Here is a 22011-nt window from a genome sequence, read left to right on the forward strand (position 1 = left end):
CCTATTACAACTTTTTTCATCTTTTCCACCTTTAAACTCAACTAATGGTAAGGGGTATGATGTATGATGTGTGTGTGTGTGTGTGTGTGTGTGTGTGTGTGTGTGTGTGTGTGTGTCTGTGTTTCTAATAGGAAAGATTTGGAGATAGCTTCAGTGTTTGCTACATGTATTTTCCAATAAAGAATAACATATTCTCTTTAGCTTAAGGATTTTTCTAGGGCCAAAAAAAAAGAATAACAAAGAACATATTCTTATATGCAGTCTTTTCTAATACTGAAGCATTATAAAACTTTTTAAATAAGCTTCCAAATGGACACACATATGTATGCCCAAACACACCACAGATGTACATACACATACAATAAACAATCAAGTATCAAAACCATTCAGTCATCCATATTTTCAGCCTATATACTGTTTAAGAAAAGTCATCCTGACTTATTTTTACCTGTATTAGATTATTCTTTCCATACAAAGATTATTATAATGATCAGTATTTTGGGCATTGATAATACTTTAAGAAAAATATTCACATGATATTACTTTTTTTTTTAAAGCAAAGAACCTGTATTTGAACATAGAATACCACCCTTTATGGTTAACTCTGAGTAGTCCTGTTTTAGTGTTTTAAAATAAAGTATGGAGGAAAAAATTTCATAAACATGGTATTAAATATTAGAAAGTCTTAACACAACTGAAATCCTTATTAATTTCATTATCAAAGGATAGGTCTAGTCAATACCAATTAGCAGCTTTAAGATGTTTTACATATTAAAATACAGTATTCTATTTATCCTAGATTGTCTGGGGACCATGTAGTATATTAAAAGGTTTTGGAGAGTTTCTTAGTGATTTCACTGCTACCATTATGCCTGTTAGCAATTTAGCAACATTCTGATAAATATTTTCCATAAATCAAAGCCATAACAGCATGGTGAAGCAGATGGCAGGAGACCATATTAAAGAATGTAACAATTATTTTCATTAATAGGGAAATATTGAATCATCGTTTTCAGCATGGACTATGTAGTGAGTAGTTGTCAGCTGTGATGTCTGGTGACTGTTTTAAATATCCTTTCAAATGATTAACCCACATTCTCTGTTTTCCAGTGCAGTCTATATACAAAGGCAGAACAAAAACTGTAAAACATTTCATAATTATAGTCTTTCATTTAATATATGCAAAGAAAATATTGGTACATTTTAAGGTATTTTTACAAAGATTCTTGTATGTATTAAAGTACACCAAAGTTCTCCATTTTCTTAGAATATAAGACACATTACTTAGTTATTAAAAATGAAAAATAGCAATAATTACAAATTCTACAGTCTTATTATATTAACAATGTTTTCTTGATCTAACCAATGTTAGATTAAAATTATAGGAATGTTACTTCAGCTATTTGTATATGTAAAACACTATTAAAGTCAAAGATTTTTAACTACGTTATAATTATTAAGATTAAATAGCTGAATTAATTTTAGACTTATATGCCATAAGCAACTGCTATGCTGTTAGATAAGATTCTTGAATATAGTTTGCTTTTAAAATTCAGTATCATATTTAAAGAACAATATGTAACTTCTTGATTATATATAATTCTTTCAGCAAAATCAGTCTCTTCTTTTATTTGTATATTTTGTTTGCTACATAAACTACCAGCTGTAACACAAAAACAAAATTTATTTCTGTGGAAAAAAATAGTTGACAATATAGAATTTTTGCAATAAAACAGTAGTGCAGGGATAAAAGAGGTAGTTTTACAAACACAAAAGTCTTTACTGTTATTCTTTATGCCTGTTGGATAATGTAAAAAAAAGGCATTTTACAGAGAATTTCATCAGTAGAAAACACAATAGAAATCATCTGATCATGCAGAAATACACATAAAAATCCCTTTACAAGCAGATAAAAAGTTCCCTTTTATGTATAAAGCAGTAGACAATAGTATGTCATCATTAAGTTGGTTGAATCCTGGGGGATACATTTTTTTAATCAAAATAGCTGTTTTCGGATAATCTCCTATAAATTCAAATTCTCTATGGACCTCAGAGGGAAAATGTAGCACTGAAAATTTTAAGAAAAGCTATTTTTTCTGCTTTTGGATTGTTTCCTTGTTTTCAAATTAAAATTCATACAAACAATAAAATATTGGAACATCAATGCACAATGATTACAGGAGGCTCATGTAACATATGAGATCAGTAACACTCGAAATGTATTTTGTATTTATTAGGTAAATGTAATGAAATCTCTGTATATATGTATACTAAGTCAAACTGACATACTTATCAACATATAGGGCACTGGAGGGATAAATGATGTAATTTCACGTAGCACATAGAGACTATGCCATTATCAATACTGAAACAAAATTCAATCCTTCGAGTGTCCTTAAGAAACCCAGATGGTTGATCTTGCACTGATAACACAGTGAAATAATTAATTGATTCCAGTTTTATTCCACATCTTACATATCAGATGGTCAGTAAATACCTAAAATGTTTGAATAGGATCAAAGACATTGTAAAAAAAAATATTGGAACACTTAGTTATGCCATTTATTTATTCGAATGTTTAAATTCCACAATATCCAAACAGGAAAAAAGTGTTTCCATGGTACCTTGAAGTATAAGAAAATTCCTATATGACTCAGTTTTTCAAAATAAAATAAAAATATATTCCTTTTAAAGTTGTGAAATCTAATTCTCCTCATGACATTATGGTAAATGAGCACACCAAATCAAGACATTCTTTGTATCTATTTTTTTAAGTCAGAGCTATTAAATATTTGATTTACAGTCATGTAGGTGGGAAAAAAATGAGTTGAAAAAGGAAGAGGAAGGCTATTTCTCAATGTCCCCAGCTCATCTGGCTATTTATTATTTAGAGCTTTTTTTAAACCTATATAAAGTAAGCCTTGGTCACTGATATGCCTATAAACTGAGAAAATACCATCTGTACATATATTCTCCATTTGATATAGGAAAAATTCAAAAAGAAAAGGCACTAAAGAAAAAAATTGTAAAGAGCTGTATCTACTCACAGGAGGTCATCACTATTTTAAGATAATTGGAAGTTGGAAAGGGCTGTTTAATGTGAATCCATGAAAAAGCAGCCAACACTTAATAATATAAAAAATGATTGGATGGGATATTTTGTTGAAAAAAGAAAGAAAAACAATAAAATTATTGTATCTTACTTTAAAGGAAGTTTTATTATAATTGTAATTATGAATTAAGTCTTTAAATGAAAAGGGATAATTGTATATTAATTGAATGAATTGATAATTATGTATTAATAGTCCCATTACAGTTGATCCTTTTTGTGACAGCATTGTTTGATAAACAATATTCCTCTTTCACTATTATGAAAAATCTCATTTCTGCAAAAAATATTCTAGACAGTCAAATTTTTCTAGAGGTCTATCTTGTTTCTCAGATACTCAAATAATTTGCTTTTAAATTCACATTATTTTTGTTTGGAAATTTATTTGCATCATTTCAAAATGTTATGGTCAGATGTTTATAACACTCAGTAATTATAGTGAAACTGACCCATATATAATAAATAGAAGGCATAGTTTGCTGAGTGGGGAGGACATGTTTGAAAAACGACTACTTTATAAATGAACAACTTTTTTAGTGAATAATCTAAATTTTGGTACACTATTACTTTCCTATGCAACCTCATCATTATTAGGATTGGGATAATTATATTTAGATAAGTAAGGGTCCCCCCATTGTTATACATGACATTAACTGCACACCTAAGAGACCCGATTCAGGAATTTTTCACTTGGGATCCAAGAAAACATTCAGGAGATCCCTAAGATCTCTGAATGTATGTGAATTATTGTCCATATAAACAGTTCTATACTTTTCTAGGGAGAGGGTCTATAACTCACTAGATTCTCAAGGGATCTGCCTTAAAAAGTTAAGAACTACCATCTAATTAATTTTTAATCTATTTCAGTTGACCGGGACACAGCACAACTCTTTACTCTCTTTAAAAATTCATTACCCATTTTACAGTTCCCTGACATCTCATAACCTGAATGTAGCAGCAAATATCAGTTCCCTCTCCAGATCTCTTGTGTCCAGGCTCTATCATTCTGTGCCAAGTCCTTATCTCAGCCAAGATTGTGAAGGATAGGTTTCAGGGCCCAGTAGTTGTACCTTAACAGAATGGAAAATAATGACTGAGTAATGACATCATCGGTGCAAGTCTACTCAAAATATGAAGAAATGAGAAGAGTAGATAAAATGAGAACCGAAGCCAGTCTCTATCTAATAAATTGCTGTGTTTTCCATGAACTCCAAAATATATTCCTTATCTATAATTTTTAACATTTAATCAAATTATCAACTCAGATAATGAAGTGGAATTTTGTTATAAAATTAAAAGTATGTAATATCTTCTTGAAAATTATTGAGAAGATGCATCTAATAGCTGTTTCACATGGCATATTTCAGATGAATTTATCTATCAGGCTTTAATGACTGTACCCAGAAGTTAGTAATTATTTTTCCATGTCAAACAATAAAATTATTTTAATTCTTCAAAATCTGAGCAAATGATATAAGCTAAGCCTGAGATAATTATTATACCATAAGGATTTACTATTTTTCTACTTTTATCAGCATTAGGGTCTCACATTTTATAATGACATATTTTCCATGTGAGAAGTAACTAAAAGATCCTTTCAAAATTTATCCCAAAGCTTAATATTCATGAAAGATTACATCTCACTCGTTAGTAATATATATTTTAGTTTTTAGCATCCTCCCTGCTACTAAAAATATTTGTTTCTATTATATTAATACTATATTATTTCACCATAGTTTTTTAAGGGCCTTCACAACCTGTTGTCAGTCTTATGCTTCAGAACTCCCCAATGGACATCTTCTAGGGCATCCAGATCTTTCTAATGAAAGTCCTATAAAGATACTTCCCCTATTATTCTCACTTTTATCATTTGGTTGATATTATTCCTTTATATGCCCTCACTTTCACTCAATTAATGCCTTTCAAAGAGAAATCAAATTCTGCTGTTCCCATAAAGTTTGTCATTCATTTTCATTTTCTTTGACCTTCTGTATTTACAGCTTATGCTTAGATTTTTTATTCTATATGTCTTCTATCTTTTGTTTTTGTTTTTCATGCATTCTCATTAACTACCTTAGGAGTAAGACCATATCTTTTTCAACTCTTCTACATTTTGTCAGGACTCACTGCAGTTCTGAGTATGCCTCCATGAATACTCATTGATCGGATGATCACTCTTGGAGGTCCAGCACAGAGCAACGTGCTTGGTAACTTAATTTCCTAACCTAAAACAAGCGCAAGAGATAAAAATCTAAATGAAGCATCATAGTTATAAGTGCTTATAATAAATGCTAACAGTGCAACCAAAGATCATAGGAAACTCTAAGTGCTTATAGAAATAGAATGTTACGTTCCTCTCAGAACTGAAAATAATAAGAAATAGTTTCTGTTTTAATAATTATTTTGTCAATTGGCAATTCAATTTTCAATATTTTATCCATTTGGAGCAAAACCAAATCAACAACTAATTGATTTCTGTCCAATACTGATGAAAAGTTTTAAGCACCTAAAAACTGTCCTTGTAGGGGGAATTTTTATATTTTATTTACTAAAATTGATGATCTGACATCTCTTCTTAATAAGAAAAGAGAATTTGGAATGTGATTCTGATGCAGTCAGAAGAATGAAGAAAACAAAAGAACATATACTACCTGAATTATGTGCATACGTGTAGGTGTATGTTTGTGTGAAGGGATACAATTCTGGTCCATATTCCTAAGGAAAATATTCAATATGTTCCTTTTCCTGAAGAGAGACTGGAGATATAAATATGCATGGATGCTTTTAGAATTAGTGTAATTGAACCAACTACAATAAAATGAGGATCTAATTTTAGTAACCAATGTTTTTATAAGTTATCCATATTTTATTGTGGAAAATTCTCACATTTATTGTAGATTTGCCTTTCAACCACAAGTGACAGATAATCTATTATACGTTTATTATTCTTGTAAAGTTTGAACTTTAGACATGTCTACTAGACAATGGAGAAAGGCAATGACCACCTGATATGTTGATCTTGATTCCTGAAGACTGATGTGAAAGTTGAAGAGAAGATGGAAATGAGTAACTAAGAGACTGTTTGTATATTTCGGTCGTTTAACACTTTGCAGTCATTAGTTCCACTAGTACACCACCAAGTTGCTGCTTTTAAAACATCAGTAAAGAGCTATTTCTTATGCTGTACCTCTTTCCAGGAAAACAGAATTTAAGTGGATTTGGACTCCGTAGTCAAAGAAGAAAACACCTTTTTTTCGCCCTCAATAATTCATTAACACTATGATTTTTCTTCCTGCGAATTCTTCTGTTGCTTCTATCAGTTTTTTATGAACAACACATTCCTTTAAGAAAAAAATAAGCCAAAGCAACATATGAAACACAGAGCATAATTGCATAGCACCAGCATAGAATTGCTTTCCAGTTGATGAATTGGGTCTGTTTATTTCTTATAATTCATCACCATCATCTGAGCTAAAGCTACTTCTCCTACTGCTTTCTTTGGAAACTGCAGGGGAAGTGGCAGATAGCAGAGGATCTGTTCCAAATGGAGAGATTGTGTCATCCAATAGCATGCCATCCAATCTTTGTTCCTCTTTCAATGCGGCACTAAATGATAAATCTGTGAAGTATGACAAAGGATCAGAAAAGGCTATAGCTTGATCACAGAGCTCAGGGCTTGGCCCCTGAGACACAGTCAGTTGTTGGCAATAGTCTACTGAATTCTGCTCAGGATGGCTCTGCTGTTTGGTGACATGAGCACCTAAATCAACTGTGCCAAGTGAAGCCAGGGTTGGCAGACCATGAGTACGAGCCTGAATTTCTAGTTCCTGTAATTTCAAACGAGAATCATTAAATAATGTCTTTGAAATTGGATTTAACACTAGAGAATAAGCCAGACATAGAATCAAAATATTAACAAGCATTTAAAATGAAGAGTGATACAATACAAATTATGAATAATCTTTGCAAATAATGAAATTGATACATTTCTGATACATGAAAAATAACTCTGAGAAAATTACTCAGATTTTTTTTAAGTTTGGTCTCATTGTTCTACAAAGGTTATGACTGATGATGGTTCCACAGTGGCTCAGACTACAATACAGCCATTTGGAGATAGCAGAAAGTCATCTATTTATTCTTTCTCATTAATTTCTCACTGTAAACGCAGGACCTTTTCATGGAAACAGTAAATGTTTTACCTGGTGCTAAGCATACTCACATTTTTAAAAAATCTTGAGAGTTATAAAAGCCCATGTTTTGATATTTTGGATTATATGAACAGATGAGAGTGACTTAATATACACTGTCACAACATGCCTTGAGGCAATGAAATCCATAGCAATGTTGGAAAGAAATGAAAGAAGGAGGGGAGAATTTAATGTCCAATATAATCTAGAGAAACAAATGTTCTACTTAGTATTATTATTTGATTAGGATAATAATGTGTGCATTTATGAAATGAGTTATATTTTATGCATTTTGTAATTTGTTGTTGTCATTATATATGTGTATATATATACACACACATACACACATATATACACATATATGTGTATATAACGTATATACATATATACATTTTCAGCCATCTTGATCCTGGATTTCTAGTCAAAACCTAATTGAAACAACCCAATTCACGAACTTCTAAAAAGCAGTAAAATTATCCTTCAAAAGGAAAAATAATTGTTAATAAGAGAAAAAATAAATGAGACCAATGAAGAAAACTGATGACAGCTGAGTCATATGTAAGCTATGTGGCTCATGGCAACATTCTTATAAAAACCTGAATCCGAAGTAGAAGTCGCCTGTTAGCCTGCTCTAATTTCTTCTGTCTGTGTTCTAATTCTCGGGCTCTCTGTTGTTCTTTTTGTAGCCACTTGATGTACTCCACTGATGCTTTTAGAATGGTTCCTTTGTTCCAGCGCATATCACTGTAGAACGGAGAGATAACCTTTTCACAATTGTGCATGTCAGCAGAATTCATAAGAACTTACAAAATCTTTTACATTAATATGAAATAATGATTTACATGACTATTATTCACTCTTAGATATTATTGCTTCTGAATAGAAATTTTAATAGAATAGTTAAGAAGCCCTTATATAGTAAAATTAATCCCAGAATGAAAATAAGTGTCAAAAGAAAGTAATAAAGTGACTTTTTGTGGGAGAGCTAAATGCAATATCATGATTCTACCATTACAGTTTTTATATTTTTAGTGAAAATTGCTTTTATTATTAACTCCAAGATTAAAATCTATGTGCAGTATTTCTGCATTAATGAACTAGGAAACGTACATTACTGAGGACTTAAGCCTAAATTTTTTAAGATCATTTCAAATGTAGCAATCTTTTAACCTATTTTCTAATAAGGTTGCTTTTATGTTTCTAAGAAAAAAATAAAGTCCCTCCTGAATGGTGATCCTGAGCGATTGTGAAACAAATCAGACTCTGGCAACATCACTTTACGTAATAGAGCAAACTTTCTAAAACCATTCAGCCATTTTTTTCTGTACAAACATCATCAAAACTTTTTAAAAGCTTGATGTGAATAGCTATTTTTAAATACATTTAAGATAAGTAAATATAATTAAACATTACCGGATAACTTTTTAGGCTATAGCATAGAAGAAATCATTTCATTAAAACTTACTTTTAAGACAGGAGAAATTAACAATATGAAATTGTGGAAGAGGCTACTGATTTTGATATCTGAAAATATACATTAATGAATGTAATACTGCATGAGAACTAATAATATGTTTGGAGAATGAGTACAAACTAACTGCTAAATGTTAATCAGAGTTGTTGGAAAACCTGGATGCATTTTGAATTTAGAGTCACGAGATGTTTTTAATATAGCATAAAGTACACAGGTAGGGAAATATAACATTTTTCTACGTATATATTTGGTGATGTGACAATGCCATTAGCAGTAAAATATTAAAAGAAGAGACATTTTTCTACCAGCAGGTGAAAATGCTTACTGGAGCCTGGATAAGAGCTCTGTTCTACTGCAATGCACCAAAACATTGTCAATGGACATTGCAAGTTTGAAAATGCTTTGTCATTTCTTTAAGGCTATAATGGCTGTTGGTCTCATTCCACTCACAGGGGGTGAGGGGAATGGGTGGGATGGTGGTGGTGGGAAGGGTGGGGAGAGACAGTCTTATCTTTGGTGCTAAACCAAGTATCTGTAACTGAAACGTGTAATGGACTCTAAACTAAAATTTAAGTAGTAGCAAAAGCCTTATGGACCCTTATTTTGTTTCATTTTTTCTCATGGAAAGAAAAACTTGAGGACAGAGAAATAGATTAAAAAAAAAAAGATAACCCTAGCCAAATTTGAAGTTTATAAGTACTATTAGTTCAAAAACCAACCTTCAAAATGGTAGTAGAGAACACACAATCGGCCTCCCTTCAATTTGTACCTGATGTCACTTACAATAATTTTTTTAAGTTCCTCTATTTTAAAGAAATTTCAATGTACGAGGTTTTTTCCTATTTTTTTATTTTTTATATTTACTAAAGAGACTTTTGCCTCTCTCCCAAAACAATTTCAACAAAGTAGGCATTACAAATATTATATAGGGTGGTACCATGTAAACACAGACACACCAATTAAAGGCATGGCTAAAGAATGAATGTTGATAGTTGATGCTGGCCTTTCATTTTCTGCACAACAATTTTTTAAGATCTTAAAATTTTGGTGGATTAAAAGCCTGAATGCATTTACAGTCAGAGCAGATAATACAAATGTATAAATTGGAGTAAGGAGTGCTGCCAGGCAAAACTATGGAAAATGTACAATTTGTTGTTATCTTAGGAGTGTACATCCACTTAAAAGCATTAAAAATAATTTTAAAAAAGATTTTAAAAAGAAAGAAAATAGTACTATGACAGGTCTGAATTTTTTTTTTTTTTTTTTTTTTTTTGCTTCAACATTTTGTGACTCCTGACTTAGAAAGCTTTCTCAGGTCTCATATTCTACACCAACTACCATTCTTACACAAAAGCAGGAGGAATTTGGTTGTAGAGGGGAGGAAAGATTAAGTAAAAAAACTTCAAACTATTTAGAAAACTTTTTACAGTGCAAAAACAAGAGTAATAGAGTAATTAATGATCTAATAATACTTTTAACTTTTTACTCGTAATTTTTGTAAACATGGCTCACAAAAACACATATGGACAAAAGTGTTTCCAAGAAAGCTAAAGAGGACAACTACTACATGTTGTAGAAGCTCTTCACTCTTTCTCTTTGATTGTTATTTTCGTTTGGGTTTTGTTTTTTTAACACCAGTCAAGAGATTGTCATTGCCTGGTCGTGTTTTTTTCATGTAATTTTCTCAACCTATATGTCTCAATTACAGCTGTTCTCTATATTACTTTTCCTTCTGACCTCCCCATTTTGACCTGCAAAGAAATAGAACCTTCTGAATGTTTTGATACATAAAAATAAAAACTTCATAGAATTCAAAGTGTCTTCAGGTATTAGCTTTTATTTCCTAAGCCAACTCCAAAATATATTCCAATCATGAGCTGGAAAGGTACTCAAAGGCCAACCATGCCACAGTTGCTGCTATTTGCCCAAGAGTATATGGTGTTTAGGAGATAAGCCCCAGGTTTCCTCCCTCAATTCAGTACTCTTTCTGCCAACCTGTGGCTTTCCCACCTTTCAAATGCATCTGTCATAAGAAATACATTTTATATAGTGACTTGGCACACTCTTAGTAAATAAAACTGCAACAAAGAATTCACAGGGCTTTCCCATTCTCTTTACATGTAATACTCTCATATTTTCAATGCTATTCTTCCTTTTTTGTTTAAAATGCTGCATTTGTCTCATTTGAGTGATTCCATGACTCATTAATAGGTATGGCACATAACTTGAAATATCTCATACTAGATAATTGTATAGTCTGATGTACTTTTTATTTTTTAAAAACTGTTCTTAGTCATTTTAATGGTTGTAGTCACCTGTTCAACAAGTTATTCAAAAATTTGCTAAACTCAAACTAAAATCTTGTATGGTCTTTTTTTATTTTCAGATCCACTGTTTGTTAATTTCCTCATTGTCACAACATAATAATGTCATTTCTTCTTTTATTCTCTCACCCTCAAAGTAAATTTGCCTCCTCTATGCTACCCTTCCCTTTCCCCAGCATTCTTGTTTCCTGTGACTTTTAGATTATCCCTAATAACATTTGAAAATTTGACAAGTGGATCCAGAATAATTTTGTCACGTAGATGGGTACTCCTTAGTCCATGGAGCCAGACCATGGTTCTCAGGTAAAGTCCATTTTAAGAGGATACACTCTGGATTAAATCATGGGACCCTCATTGCTAAACCCTAAACAGGGACACTGGAGTAACAGGTGAGGCCACAGCAAGCCAAGGAATAAAATGTATTTCAACAGAATTAGTACTGAGATTTTTGGAATGTCACACATTTCAATGAAGTGTCTTCTCTACCCGTGATATACGGAAAAATCCATGTATAGACATATTCAACATCTAATTAATGTGTTTTCCATTAGACCCCAAATAAATGTTATTTGCCTACATACAACATAACAGAATTAAAACAAATAATAACCCTCCTTTCTGAGATTCATAAGGAAGAGAAAAACAATGCTCGCAATGCAGTTTTCCCAATTCTGGTCTCTTTTAGATACGAGTCTATCATAAATTGAATTTTTGTATTCTAGACCAAGGGTAGATAAACTATGGCCCATAGCTTATTTTTGTCAATAAATTTCACTGGATGACGTCAAGCTCATTCATTTCATGTTGTCTGTGTCTGCTTTCATGCTACAATGCCATAGTTAAATAATTGTGACAAAGACTTTATGTATGGCCCGCAAACCTTGAAATATTTACTATCTGGCCCTGTACAAAAAATAATTACCATCCCATGTTCTAGAAAATGAATTAGAACTAGAAAGGAGTCTTTAGACAAAGTTGTATTAAAATTTGGAGTAATAATCTCTCATAAAACTTTATAACTTGCAAACTATTCCCATACACCTTATTTGATTTTATTTTTATAAAAACACAGGCATATAGGGAAGACAAGTGTTTTCTTTAGCTAACAGAGTCACATGTTTAGAGACTTTAAAAGATTTGAAGAGTTTGGAGTAGAGTCTAAATTAGGCCTGAGCTCTTCAGATCCTAAATGTCCTCACAATCTAGTATGTACATAAGGACAAATATTGCATTCCCTTTTCTAACAAATTGTTGAATTGTCCAAATAAATGAGCAAATTCGGATTTAGAGAAAAAGTGCTTTAAAATCTCAGAAACATAACTTGTGTGTGTGTGTATGTGTGTGTGTGTGTGTGTAGGGTCTTGTTCTACCACCCAGGCTGGAATACAGTGGTGCGATCATGGCTCACTTCAGCCTTGAAATCCTGGGTTCAAGTGATCCTTGTGTCTCAGCCTCTTGAGTAGCTTGGAGTACAGGTGCATGCTACCATGCCAAGCTTGCTCTTTCCTTCTTTCTTTCTTTTTCTTTCTTTCTCTCTCTCTTTCTTTCCTTCCTTCCTTCTTTTCTTTCCTTTTCTCTTCTCTTTGCTTTTCTTTTCTCTTCTCTTTGCTTTTCTTTTCTCTTTTCTTTTCCTTTCTTTTTTTTAGAGGTGGGATCATACCCAGGCTGATCTTGAACTCCCGGCCTCAAACAATCTTCCTGTTTGGTCCTCCCAAAGTACTGGGATTACAGGCATGAGACAATGTGCCTGGCCCACAAGTATCACTTTATCAAACATGATCATTTCTGGATAATGAATAATATCCAGTATTTGGAGAAAAAAGTTCTCAGGTTTAATGAAATATTTTCAAATCATTATTAATGCTACAGATTCCATGTTTTTGCTGTTTTTTTTTTTTTTTTTTTTGAGATGGAGTCTTGCTCTGTTGCCCAGGCTGGAGTGCAGTGGCATGATCTCAGCTCACCACAACCTCTGCTCCCTGGGTTCAAGCGATTCTCCCACCTCAGCCTCCTGAGTAGCTGGGATTATAGGCATGCGCCACCACGCCTGGCTAATTTTTGTATTTTTAATAGAGACAGAGTTTCACCATGTTGGCCAGGATGGTCTTAAACTCCTGATCTCAAGTGATCTGCCCGCCTTGGCCTCCCAAAGTGCTGGGATTACAGGCGTTCGCATTTTTAAAGAAACATTCAACATTTTAAGTTAACACTTTATTTCTCAATATTTACAAGAGTAAGTAATTTGTTTGATGGACATTTTGTGCATACAGTACAAAGCCTGGTCAGCATCAATCAATATGCTTTTATAATTCCATTTGTTACTTGTGTGTCTCCAAAATTCGGGGACCTTGGAAAATCTAACAATTCTATTTTCACTTGCACACAAATTTTAAATTGGAAGAATTGTTATACTCATAAAAATTGAATATACCAGTCAGCATCATAAATAATATTTGACATTATCACTAAATTTGACAATATTGTCACCATACAGAAAGACTCACTATGAACTGAGGAGAAATAATTTATTTACTTCTTATAGCTCAAGAGGACAACTCTTAGTAACAGCCCTGATGCTCAATAACAATTAGCCTGGAATAGACATTTTAAAATGAGCCCAGCAATAGCCTTATTTTTGCCATAAGCTGCTTAGTTTACTAGTCATTGGTTCTCTCCTCCCCTCTTCCCTCCCATTCATTTTGGGGGTCTTTAAATTATAACATTATTATAGAAATGATTATTGAACTCACGGATCATTAGACTTTGGAATAAGAGTGCCAAGCTCCTTGATTCGGTAATTAATATTATACCTTCTTCTTCTTTCAACTATTAAAGAAGAAATATTATTGATTATTCTCATTAATGTACAGTTCACTTTTGGTCAGCTGTAAACTTTCTTAATAATCTTTTAAAAACAATGGGCAAAAAACTTTCCATTTAGTCAAAAGATAATACTTCTCAAGAATAAAATAAAAATTCTTATTCTAAAAGTAAAGGTTTCAATATTAGAATTATAAATCTATGATTTACACTGTTTTAAAAACATTTTGTCACAAAACATTTTTAAAAATTCTTTAAAATACTATAATACTCATAATGAAATGTGTATAAGTATATGTTAATATGTATATCTGTTTGATTATTTCATACATTGGCAATTTGTCAGTCCATCAGGATTGTAATCATTTGAGGTCGTGCAACACTCTTTACTCTTCTCATATACTGTCCTCAAAGCCTAACGCAATGTTTAGCACATAGTAGGTCTGTGTATCCAATTAGACTCTATGACCTCCTTGAGGGCAGGGACCTAACTTACTTATTTTTGTATCACCAGAGAGCTTGACATATAAGAGGTGGTAAATAAATGTATATTGATTAGACTGTAAATTTATTTTTCTATTTTAGTTTCCAATAATATATAAATAAGTGGTTTTTATACTTTGGCACTCTTTAGACACACCTGGAAGGACTGTTAAAATAGATTTGCACCCCACACTTAAAGATTCTAATTTTAGTGTGTCCTGGAAGTAGGGGGACAAGAGTGGGCAAGAATTTCCATTTCTAACAAGTTTCATGACGATGCTGATACTGTTTTTGTAGGGCCAATGCTTTGAAAACTACTGATATAAGCTCTCATTCAGAGACTGTTTTCTCTTTTTGCGTTTCCATACATTCATTGCTTATGGCAATTTTCTGAACATCGTAAATGTTCAACATACAATATATATCTGTCAAATTTCCTGTATTACTCTTCTCTAAGAGCAGTCTTCTACTCTATTCCTAATATCAAGAACCATAACATATACTTATACATGGTAAGTTTTTCAACAGATACGTTTAAAGCTTTCGGGGAAGTAAAGGTAGAAAAGAATATGAAGAAGAAGGAAAATATATTTTTTTAAATGTTGGAAAATACTTAAACAGTTCACATTTGAGAATTATGAACTGCTACTAGAAACGAGGAAAGTCATCAAAGACTATCAATTGCCTTGATGAACTTACTCTACAAAGCAAATTACATGAATGAATTTGACCTTTAGGAATAATACATTGTGATTCCTCTAAAATGAGAATATAATTGGTTCTGGTAAGAGTTTATTTTCCCTCTTCACCAGTCCTATTTCCCCTGTGCACATAATTCAAAAAACAGCAAAATGACACCACAAAAAACACTGACTAGAAAATAAAGGTAAAGCTAATAGAAACATATATACACACATATAATACATATATACTTATATAGAAATGTATATATATAACATATACATATATAAAATAAGAAGAATTTATTAATAATTTTGTGTCCACACACATTAACTCTTATAAGCCAGACTTTTAAATACAAGATGAAGAACAACTATGAAGGAAGTTCACAGTTTTTTTTCTCAAAATAAGGGACTGTTTCTGTCCTGTCACGTTCCTTTAAGATATTTTATTTAAATCTATCTTATGTAGAATGTCAGAACCTTCTTCTCTACTCTTCTTAGATAGTAGTCTATGAATTTTTAAATGGCTAATTATAATGAGAAATCTGGCTCCCCAACGGTGTTCATACCTAGTACTAGTTATTTGTAAAGGAGTCAAGTTTTAAGAAATTACTAAACTACTTCATGTCATGGCGGTTTCACTCTTCACAAAGTTTTTGACATATTCACTTAATCCTGTACTTAGATCCAGGCAAGAGAGGCTCTTACTCTGATCAATATTTAGAGGAAGCACTCTTGCCTTCTCTGACCATGCCTCTCTCCACTCAGCAAGGCAGCCACAGGGCCAAGGGAACCCTTCTAAACTATACTCTGGGTTATTGGCACAAGCAATTTCCTCCCTAATTCCCTGAGTTCACTTCCAGAGCCTGTGCAGGCCACCTCCCTAGGTCTATCCTCCTGAAGACGGAACATGACACCGGTGTGCTCACTGGAGGCCCCAGTTCTGACCAATGGGCAGTTGTTTGCAGGGCTGTATATGGAGCTTGAATGTACAGGACAGGGTGTTCACAGTCACCTTTGAGACCACTTGTAGCACAGAATGGAATAGGGGGTGCAGAAAGAAGAATGGGGGGCTGCAAGCTGAGAGCTGACATTGCCCTGCCCTGACATTTTCATGCCAAACTCCCATGAGCTGAAAATTCTAAATTCACTGCTGGCCTCCCGGTCTTTATGAAGAATGGAACATAATTTTATGTAAACTTCTGGTAAATTGGACTTCCTTTGTAATTTTGCTATGATCATCACAAGTTTTTAGGGTTTTTCTAGATTCATTCTATTTAAAACTTATAATTTTTTTAAGTGTTTGTTTCCTCCAAAAGCAAGATGATGTAGCAGGTGTATCTAGATTAAGAAACACTTTGATAATGGATATACAGGACACCATGTTACTCTACATTAAACGACTTGTTTAAGCTGCAGACACAGAAGAGAGAAGGTAGGATTAAGGTCAGTAATCGTTAAGTGACTAATTAAGAAAAAAGTCCATAGTTCCTCAATTTACTAATCCCTTCTCTCAACCATTAGCTCTCCCCACTCATAATCTGGACCAAAGTTATCTGCTCTGACACTAAAGCCCTTGAGAATAAAATCATTTCTCAGAGCACGTTATGACCACATGCCAGCTCTTGTCTTACAGTCACACACTCAGCAAACATCACTGTGACACAGGCAGGTGCTTTACGAACAGATGCAGGTTTCACAGGTATGTGTATACTCAATTTCAGCTAGCAATACATAAGGAAATTAGTCATTAGTTTTAGGAATTTGCAATATTTTATTTATTTTAATTTTATTCTACTCTGTTCTCAGTTTTTGATTTGGCTTCCAGAACGAAAAGGCTTCACACTCAATTAGTCAAGCTCACTTGAGACAGTTACACACTTAAGACATGACCAAGCATTCTAAAGCTCAGCCTCGCTGCCATCTACTTTTCTTGCCCGATTTCTCCATCTCATATGACCTGTTATCAGAGTCTAACTGACCCTTAGGAAGTCATGAAAGCTCTATTTGTTCCAGAGGTGAAATTCAGCACTGCAACACAGCAATGCCTTTCAGATAACACATCATTAAGAAAGGAGGAGCAAATTGACACAGAAAAATGAGAACCTGGAGTTATGTTTCTTATTATTTAAATGTTGTACATTTTCAAAAGTCACTTTTATCTCTTTAAACCTTTGAGTCAGTGAGTCACAACAGAATTCAAATGTAACCAAATGCACTCATCTCAGTCACAGGCAGCCTCCTTGGAAGTGAATGATCAAGGAGGGAATTCGAGATGTTTCATTTTGTGAAAATAGATAGCTTTTCTGAGAGTTCACATTGTTAATATTTCCCAAAATAAATCAAGTTGTATGTGTAATTAATTTTGGCCATCTGACATCAAAATACTTACGGAGTATAATAAAAGAACACACATCTTAACCTCTATGCATTTCCTTTTGCATTAATTTTACATGGAAAAATATATACTCACTGAGGTTGTGGTTGTCCTTTTTTTGTCTCTCTTTTGCTAAAGCTCTAGTGTCAGTTTCTGATCAAAAGAAAAATAATAAAAACCATGCTTAGTTCTATCTTAAAACCCCTCCAGGCAACATAATTCAGAACTCCTAGGTGAAAATAAAATATTATTTGCTCCAAAATGGTACAATAATATTTTTGATGCAAATATTCAGAAATTTGGAACACAGTACTCTTCAGTAAAAGGCAATGGCAAAGATTTTAGGCTCTGGGATAATAAAAACTGAATTTATTTTCTGGCCCTCCATTTAATAGCCATGTGATCTATTGCCACACTTCTCTGTGTTTCAGGCTCTTCATCTGTAAAATGACTATAATACAATACCTACCTTAAAATCATTGTGATAACCAAAAGAAATATAGTACACAGAAAATATAGTATTCAATTATTATTTTCAGAATTTTGGATTCAGAAAGAAATTATTACAACCTAAATATTTTATTAGTAATTATTATTTCTACATCCCAGGAGTTGCAACTCACTATATTTCTCAAATATCCATATGAAACAATTCCACATTTTCTTCCAGTAAATGGCACTTCCCTGTATGTATGGTGTGGTTGTATTTATATGACCATCAACCTCTAGGATGGCCTACAATGATTCTTAATTTGTAGTATTCACACCTTGTAATTCCCTCCCACATTAAATAAATAAGGCTGACCTGTGAAGCCACTAGCTTGTTGTGGAAATGACTAGTATGGTATCCAAGGCTAGATAATCGGAGAAATTTTTTTTTAATTTTATTATTATTATACTTTTAAGTTTTAGGGTACATGTGCACAATGTGCAGGTTAGTTACATATGTATACATGTGCCATGCTGGTGTGCTGCACCCATTAACTCATCATTTAGTATTAGGTATATCAATCGGAGAAATTTTTAACTTTCACATTGGCATCTCTTTGATCTCTAGTTGTCATGTCATGAGGACACTCAAGCAACCCTATGAAGAAGTCCAAGCAGTCAGGAACAAAGACCACTTGCCAACAGGAAGCACTATCCTACAAGACCTTGAGTGAAACACCTCGGGAGTGCATCCTCCAGCCTCAGTCAAGTCTCAGGTGTCTGTACTTCTGGCTGACATCTTGACTACAGCCTCATAAGAGATTCTGGTCTGAACGAATTCACTAGGCCACTCCTGGATTCTTGATGCTCAAAGACTCAATGAGATTATAAATGTTTATTACTTTGAGATTATAAATGTTTATTACATCAAGTTGCTAAATTTCAGGGGTAATTTGTTGTTATGCAACAAAAAAAATACAATATTATTAGAGTTATAGTTTAAAAAGTTCGTAAAATAATACATTTTATTTAAATGTATTTATTTAAAACTATAGTCATTAATTTTAGTCTGAATAATTTGGATGATAGACATTTTTGAATTATTGTTTGAGCTTTAAGAGTGGTCATGTTATATTTATTTAAAATTTTACCATGGTGTTTGAGCTCCAAACCAAAAGTTTATTGCAGAAATCTCAAGTGAATTTATTTACTTTATTCTTATGGAGAAACTAACACTGGACTTGTAAGTCAGGAAACCCTTACGTTGATCCAGTTCTGCCTGTAATCAGCTGTTACACCTTTAGGAAAGTAGCTCCTTTCACCCTGGGTTGATTTCCTTATTTCTTTTGGAAGAATTTGACTATGCTCCTATAATTTGAGTTGTAACAATTAAAATAAACTATTGAAAACTCAGGATTTATTTTCAATTAAGAAAATTAGATGTGAGTCTATCACGAAATCCATAAAACAAGCTAAAAAGAAAAAAAATCCAATATTTGTTTTTTATCAAATTCTGCATACAAAGAATAGAATCCACAAAACAAGCTAAAAAGAAAAAAAATCCAATATTTGTTTTTTTAATCAAATTCTGCGAAGAATAGACTAATTTCTCTAATTTATTATATCTCTTTGTAACCATGTTAATAAATGGCATCTATTTAATATAAAAATGAACCTATGTTAAATGAAGCTGTCTTTTATATATGTATGTATATAAGTGTGTGTATATACATGTATATATGTATACAAAACATATATGTGTATTTGCTCAATTTCCAAAATAATGAATCAATTCAGTCAAACTATAAGTTATTTTAACTTACTGCTTGATTATCATAGAAAGAAATGATGAATTTACTGTCTGCCTTCTTTTTTGTAATTGTTTTGTTATACTTCTAAAATTCTAGTTAGCATAATATATGTCACTCATAACTTATGTTATTAATAAAAATAAAAAGGGTAAAACTATAAAAGAAACATTACCTGTAATTTCTCTTTTCATTGGTAGACTACTTGGACAAGAAGCACTTGTAAGCCCCATGTTAATTGGTGAAATTCCTTGTTCACCACTATACACATCCAAAATACTTCCAGATAACTTAAGAGGAAAAAGGAAGAAAAGATTAATAAAAACGTTCGTGCAAATTGATATATTTAGTTATATATGTTACATTTTCCACTTTAAATGTGGCATTTTGTTAATAATAATTGCTAATTTGGGGCATTTTGCTTTTAAACAAGACAAGAGTATGCATTAACTTTTTAAAAATGCATTATAAAATGCTTACAGATAAGATGTGCTGAAAAAAGTTATATGTGTTTAAGCAAAAAGAGAAATCAGTTCATGTATGAAGGAAAATTCCTATTAATATTTACAAAGTTATGGAAGTTTGATCCAGCATATGACCTGGTTATAAATGGATGTAATTAAAAACATTATTTTGGACAAAAATCAATATACATCTTTGCAAAGCTGGAAAGTTCACCACATCCCACAAATTAGGTATAACGGTTGAACATTTTGGGAGCCTTCTTAATACCATCAGTGCTACCAGCAACTCACAGTCAAGAGGTGTTTTACACTGTTAATTAAATGAGAAACTATTCCCTTCCTGGAAGGCATACTTTTTCTCATTGTACACTTAATGTTCTAGATTATTATAAATATCCCAGCTGGTAACCAAAAGTAGTCTAAAACTACTTTTGCCTCTAGTGAATATAGGGTACATCCAATTATAGCAACACTGCAATTCTTGAACTGCTTCTTGGGGACAATTTTTCAGAAAACCTAAGTTGCTTTATACACAATTCAAAATTGCACCAATTCATTAATCAAAGTGTGCTTATTGATTTGATTTCCCAAGAAAATCAAATTTAAGTAATATTCATATTTCAGGTTAATACTCATTATTCCAGAACAAGCTGCATTCACTATGCAGGATTTGAAATTTTAAGATATTTCCATTGTGAGTATCTTTCTTCCACTTTTGTGCAATAAATCAAGAGCTGAATAAGAAGCAATTTTTTTTATTTCCTCAATGACTAGGAATAAAACATACAATAAAACAATGCTTTAACAAGTCTTCATGAAGAATCTAACTTCACAACCCACTTTTTGCAAAACTCCAATTCAATTTGAGAGAACTGATAAAACCAGACTGGAAGTAAATATGAAGAAAGGACATATTATGTCCAAAATTAGTTTCTGAGATAATAATCTATTATAGTATATATAATAAATGTTGTATATACCTGAAGGGAAAAATTTGAAAACACAGTTGAAATCACGTCAGTTTATATGCATATCAATAAGGACATTTTAGACTTATATGGCTCTCAGATGTGTTTTTTCATATTTTTTCATTATTAACTTTATTAGGACTCTTCACGTTTACTTTATATAAACTTAATTGTAAGAGAATTTTTGCTTTATGGGTCTTGGAAGGGAGCCATAAAGGCCAGCTATTGAAGTCATCAGCTATTTCTCCTCAATTTTCTCATCTGTAAAATAGGGACAAAGTTGAGCAAATTAGGCAGACAATGTGTGTTAGTAGCAAATAAATACAATTATTCTTTGGAAAAAATCCAAAAAGCAGATGTTTTTCTAAGATGTGACTCACTTAGCCATACTTTTTAAAGTGTACATTTTCCAAGGTCATTTTTGAAAGGCCTGTTGGTTATGAGCTGAGGCATCACCAGCTTGAATTGCACATTTCCACTGTGCCTTTGAGAAGCATAACGGACACATTGAACAAAAAGGGAGTAAGGGGGACAGAACTAGGAAAAGGGCACTTTCCCTCTGAAGAGCTTGAATTCAGATGGATTTCAATGAAGAAATGGCAAGTTGCAGAAATGTTAAGGAAGAAAAGGAGCCATATTACAGATATACTGCAACAATAAAGTAAGAGGTTCCTAACTATAGCATTTCCTTGCCTCCATATTACCTAGTCAGACAGCACCCAGTGCATTATTCCTTAGAAATGGGGTCTAAATTCTGATAATGAATCTAATCCTGCTGAACTGTAGCCATATTGCATATTCTTCTGATCTTGGTTATTGTCTAATTTATGCCCTAAAGCACAATAATTAATATCCTATTTAATTTTATGCTGTAGGTACTTC

At 32.5% G+C, this 22011-nt stretch overlaps 1 protein-coding gene across 5 annotated transcripts in view; it reads right to left on the reverse strand.

Annotated features, from left to right (window-relative positions):
* Positions 1-1146: 1146 nt before the first annotated feature.
* TFEC (transcription factor EC) overlaps positions 1147-22011 on the reverse strand; it is a 243807-nt gene continuing 222942 nt past the window's right edge. For 4 of the 5 annotated variants that reach the window (XM_054559712.1, XM_054559710.1, XM_002818368.5 and 1 more), the window contains 5 exons: positions 19873-19987; positions 17557-17613; positions 13848-13923; positions 7896-8043; positions 1147-6936 (listed from right to left, as the gene is read on the reverse strand). In XM_054559712.1, the coding sequence (XP_054415687.1) occupies positions 6556-6936; positions 7896-8043; positions 13848-13923; positions 17557-17613; positions 19873-19987 (777 nt within the window). In that variant the 3' untranslated portion in view covers positions 1147-6555. The remainder of the gene's footprint in view (positions 6937-7895; positions 8044-13847; positions 13924-17556; positions 17614-19872; positions 19988-22011) is intronic. The other variant, XR_008527196.1, reaches the window with a different exon arrangement.

The sequence above is a fragment of the Pongo abelii genome, chromosome 6 (genome assembly GCF_028885655.2).
Source record: "Pongo abelii isolate AG06213 chromosome 6, NHGRI_mPonAbe1-v2.0_pri, whole genome shotgun sequence".
Classification (NCBI taxonomy): Eukaryota; Metazoa; Chordata; class Mammalia; order Primates; family Hominidae; genus Pongo; species Pongo abelii.